Here is a 5,625-nt window from a genome sequence, read left to right as displayed (position 1 = left end):
TGCGGGCATTTCGATGGTTAAGTGTCAATCACTTGACTTATGTTACGCGCTCAAAATGCTTTTAATTTTGGTGAGGGACAATTAAAAGCCGTTTTGTGAACGTATCGAAATTTAAAGAGGGATTTTCATTAAACAGAAATGCTTTACCCCCTCCAAATGATAGTTAACTTTAACGTAAAATCCTTTTGCCTCGCAAGCCACACAAATGTTAATTGATGCAACATTAATAGGGCCTTATTTTCCTTTGAGGAAAATAACTTAATTTGCTCCAGATTAAATTAATTTTTTGAAAGAAATTTGCATTCTAACAAAGGATTCATTCAAGAAGTTTAATTAGACGAAATATTTTAATATACCTATATTATAATTAAACAATCTCTTGTTCAAACCATTTTTTTTTTTTTTGGTAATGAAGTGGTTTAGAGCGAAAAGGTATTTATTTAATGGTTACTCAAATTGGCTTTAATTATTATTGCCATGTATAGCATACTTACCAGGGCATTTCAAAAAGAATCTGACAAATTGTACATGAAAAAAAATCCATACTTTTATTTCAATATCAAAAAGAACAACAAAAAGGCGAAACATTGGGATAAATTAAAAATGATAACCAAAGACTGCAGTTTTTTTTTTCATTTTCCTTATTAATAAGTTTAAAACTTAAAACATTTGATAAAACTAATTACCACTAAATATTATGTTGAAAAAATGTTTTTGTTGTCCTTGTTGCTGTTGTTGTTCTCTTCTTATTTATTGAATTTTGCGCTTAGCACTTACTTACTTAATTAGAGGAAACTAGGTCAAGTATCACTTATTTTATTAAATACATAATTAATCAATTTACAAAATGAGTTATTCTGCTTCCAAGTGAAAATATGTTTACCCTTTCACCAGAACCAAAGCAAAGCAACAGCAGTTTACGAAGGGGCTCAAGTAACTGCAACTGCAATGCGGGTTCCTGAAAAGTTTATTATTACCTATTTTATTTTTGAAAGCAGAAATAAGCAATTTGTTTTACGTTTTCTTTTAGTTTTAACTTGGTCTTAATGAAGTGTGTTTAATAATAAATTTACAGGAGGAGTGTGCAGACAAATGGGCAAAAAAGTTTGTTGTTCCCATTCACAGCCAAAGAGCATCGATGGCATCGTCCACATCATCATCTATATCAAGTTTTTGTTGCTGCTGCTGCTGCTGATGTTGCTGTTGTTGCTGCTGTTGCTGCTCACCGACCAGCACTGCTTTGGCTTTTACCTCATCGGAACTGCTAAGCAATACCATGACTAAAACACTTCCGCGTCTGGCTAGCTGAGATTGTTGCAATTGATCATGTTGTTGCTGTTGGTGTTGCTGATGTTGCTGATCCAATTCAGATCTATGATCTTGGCTCTTTTTGGATTGGTGTCGCAGTTTGCGTAACCAATCGGTAGATGGCCAAATGCATTTACTACTACCACGGCTGCGAGGTCTTCTGTTAACAGAGATACCCACATCCACACTTAAACTGGGCATGTCAGCAACACCTTCTCCTTCGCCGACCCGTGGCGACGGAGGCGTCAGTGGGTGCTGCTGGTGCTGCAGCATTTCAACCATACTGATGTCGTTAGAAGCTCGAACACATCCATCAACTTCAATTTCAGCTGCTGGTGCTGCTGCTGATGTTGCCAGTGCTGTTGCATTGTTTGTTACTGTGGTTGAAACTGCCCCAGACCCAGCCGCAGAGCCAGCTGCAGCTGCTGCCCCCCTGACACTGCTCCTGCTACGACTTCTCTCCTGCTACACATTTGTCACTTGCGTCGTCAGACCCAAATCGATAGCCATGCTCTTGCTAACGGCATCTGTATGGACCAGCCTTTGCCTGCCATAGCCACCCATACCGCCATTGCTGCCGGTACCATGGCCGCCGTTAGCATCGCCATCATGCTGCGATAGTGGCAGCCATTTGTCGAACCAACGCGGCCGGAAGAGAAGCGTGAACGTGCTACGGAACTGGCGACTCATCGAGCAATAGAGTATAAAGTTGATACTCGAATTAATAAGTGCCAAGATGTCCATTAGGTCACCTAAAATGAGAAAAATAACACGACCATAGATATATATATATATAAATAAAATGGATGTGCAAAAAGCAAGTCAACACACACACACACAGAAAACCAAACGAATTTTGTGCAATTCTAGACAAATGAAATTACAAATAGAAATCGATTAATCGATACAAAGTTATAAAGTTAATGTTATTTGCCTTTCAAAGAATACATCAACCGTGCGGCCAACTGTGCGTATGATTGATGTGCTAATTACATAAAATACTCACTCAATTTCAAATAGCATTGCACAAAAAATCCATCACCTAATAAAGCATTCAATAGACCCATAATGCCTTGAGGAAATTCCGTGATAAGGAATAGCAATAGCACGGCCAGCAGCATTCTCGTTGTGCGATCCGTTTGCTTCTCTTTTTCAAGTAATTTGCAACTTTTTGGCTGACTTGCCACTTTACCATTGACAATTGGTTGCATATCATTGGCCGCATGACACGCAAGTATTTTTCTGCGTCTCTTTGCCTCCAATAGGGCTCCGATGAGGCGTACAGAAAGTACAGTCAAGGCAAAACATGGTATCAATTTAATCAATACACTATAAATGAGAAACGTGGCATTTCTCAATGGGCGATCGTGCAGGGCCAAAGCACTGTGATATAGCTTGTAGACAGTGACATTACGCTCCCCCATTGTCAAGGAAGTGCCCAAAGTTGTTGTTGTTGTTGAACTAGTCGTTGTCTTCGTCGTCTTCGTGGTTGTCGTTATCAAAGGAACAACTGTAGTTAGAGTTAACAAACTGGTGGCATTATTTTCACCACTAACCACCGACCATGATAAGTCTGGCGTTGTGCTCGACATCACTTGCATAGTTACATCCTCCTGCTGTTGATAGTCAATGATATACTGACTCAATGGCACCGATTTGATCGTCTTGCCATTGGCATCCAGAGTCTCTAGAAACTTGGCTATGGCTGTTACCAAATATAACCAAGGTGATACAACCAAAACGCATACAACATATGCCGTCGCAATCGTTATAATTGTCGTTCTCATGCCACACCATATCCGATTCCTTTGCGGATAACTAACGGCTATATAACGCCATACGGCCAGCGTAACTGTCAGCCATATCGATATCGTGTGCAAAACTTGGGCAAATATCGAATGGAATTTTATGAAACAGGCCCAACTATAGCTTAATTGCTCCTCACGCGGCAATCGGGCACTGAGTATATAATCATGCACCGTATAGGGTATATATTCCAGCATAACGGCCAAATCGGCCACAGCCAGACCCGTGAGTATGGCATTGGTTGGTGAACGCATCTCACGACGTGATAATACAATTATATTCAATGTATTCGCAAGAGTGCCCAGTATGCAGACAATTAGTGAAAAGTATCCATGGAAATACTTATAGCTGTTGGTAAAAATAAAAATATTAATTACATTTTAACAAATGGCTATAGATTATTTTCAAAGTCTAAATTTAAATAAAATAAAGTGCTTTAATAATAAATGTATCTCCATTTATTTTTTGGCTTGAATTAAAGTTCATAGAAATTGTATTGAAATCTAGTTTTTGTTATGACCAAAACAATACAAGACAAATTTCAGGGAGAGGGAGCGTTAGAGAGAAAGCGCGGGAGATGAAGCGGGGGAGAGAGACATCAGTTTTATTGGTAAGACCGCAAAGATTCGCTATCAAAAGGTTGATCCCTATCACAAATGGTGATTAATCCGTAATTGATCCGTAAATTTTGTTATATATTTCAACTATTTTATTTATTATTCAGTTAATTTTTATGCTCTTTAGAATATTCTAAATATATATACATATATATTATTTGTGTTTATATGTATGTATATAGTATTTATCTTTGATTTTTTTAAGACCTGCTGTAGTAACTAAGTCTCAATCAAATTTTTTGTTAATTAAACTGTTATGAACTTAACCAAATTTCAGCGTAAAATGTTTCAGGACTAAAACTAAAGGAAATATATATCGCTTTGCTGATTAAAAGGCAAAAGGAATCGAAATCGAACAGCAATTTACTTGAAGTGATGTCTATATAAAATACATTTACATATGAAATATCTGGTAGAGCCTGCTAATAAGTGCTACTCAATTTAATTGAATCTCTTTCTCTCTCTCTTTCTTTTTCTTTCTCTCGCTCTCTCTCTCTCTCTCTCTCGCTCTCTCTCTCTCTCTCTCTCTCTCTCTCTCTCTCTCTCTCTCTCTCTCTTTCTGTCTGTCTAGGCAAGTTCTTTGGTCTGATTAAAAGTAAAAGGAAATTGCATACAATAAAAAACTGTTAAGCATTCGGTCATGTTCTTGTTCATGTTATTTTTTCCTCTCTTACAAATAGCAAAAACGTTTTTCGCCTTTAGGCATAGTATATTTTTCATGGTACATAGCTTCTGTAAGAATTATGGTAATATTTTTTATGCTTGAATTCAGTTTCATCAACTTGTCCATGTGCCCATGTGCAATAAAAGTATAGCTACCAAATGGTGTATTTAACTATTAGGCCCATATACTTTTTGCCATGTGGCAATAACCTTGCTCTTCCTCCCGGCATACAAACAAACACACACACACACACACGCACACAAACACACATATTATCTACCTTTTTACCAGGCAATTACACACACAATTTCATTATGTTCGCATCAGTTATTGCCGGGGTAGAGCAAGGCAAATCATTATGTAAATTACATTTAAAAAAGTAATTAATATGCTGACATGAGTCAGCATGAGGCAGGTAGAGAAGAAGCAAATTCAATCTTCTTTCCATCTGTTCTCTTTCTACCATAGCCACCTAGCCACCTAGCCTCTTCATTCCCCAATTACTTACTTTGTGTGAAAATCATCGACGCTGGAGCCGCAATAATGCGGCTGCGACATGTTCGTGACCATGCTGTCAATGATGGGAATCGGTTTTTGGTTGGATCCTGGGCTGGGCTGTTTCTGCTACTGCTACTACTACTGGTGGTGCTGGGAGGTTGGGGAGTTGGTTGCTGGTTGGTTGTGGTCTCCAGTGGTGGTCGACTGTCCAGTAGTTGCTGCGGTTTTCGCTGTCGGCCTCTTTTTATCCTCGTCCTCCTCGCTCCCCTCTCGCTCTCGCTTTGTCTCTTCAGCTGTAAGCTGTCAACGTGCCACAGCAACAACTTTGCCAGCTCATTAATATAGCCTTTTTCTTTTCGAAAACCAAACAATAAATAATTTAATATGCAAGTTACGTGGCCAGAAATGTGAAAAAGGAAAAAAATTTAAAAATGAAACAACAAAAAAAACCTGAAATGAAATAATCCACAATTTTTTATTATTGAGTGAAGCGAGTAGAAGAAAATATTAAGGCTAGAAATTTGCATGCCACATGCAAAACGGAAGTTAAATTGCAAAATGAAGTTGAAGTTCAGGGCTAGCCAATTTGCTATTAATGATACACTTGGACGTACAGTGTATTAGCAGAAAATCTTTTTCACCCACACCTCGAGCCCCTCGTACCTAGCAGAAAAGCTATTCAAAGCTAATTGGCTGAAATTTTGGAGCATGTCAAGACAAAAGAGAAAGGCC

At 38.2% G+C, this 5,625-nt stretch overlaps 1 protein-coding gene across 1 annotated transcript; it reads right to left on the bottom strand.

Annotated features, from left to right (window-relative positions):
• Positions 1–657: 657 nt before the first annotated feature.
• Positions 658–5,268, bottom strand: LOC6645126. The gene is given in 3 exon segments (XM_002067774.4): positions 658–2,060; positions 2,315–3,462; positions 4,904–5,268. Coding segments are annotated over 3 exon segments (2,151 nt in total). The 5' UTR covers positions 4,966–5,268; the 3' UTR covers positions 658–1,119.
• Positions 5,269–5,625: the final 357 nt, after the last annotated feature.

Source organism: Drosophila willistoni (genome assembly GCF_018902025.1).
Source record: "Drosophila willistoni isolate 14030-0811.24 chromosome XR unlocalized genomic scaffold, UCI_dwil_1.1 Seg105, whole genome shotgun sequence".
NCBI classification, from domain to species: Eukaryota; Metazoa; Arthropoda; class Insecta; order Diptera; family Drosophilidae; genus Drosophila; species Drosophila willistoni.
Note: the sequence above shows the minus strand (reverse complement) of the source record. Positions and strands in the feature narration are given on the sequence as shown.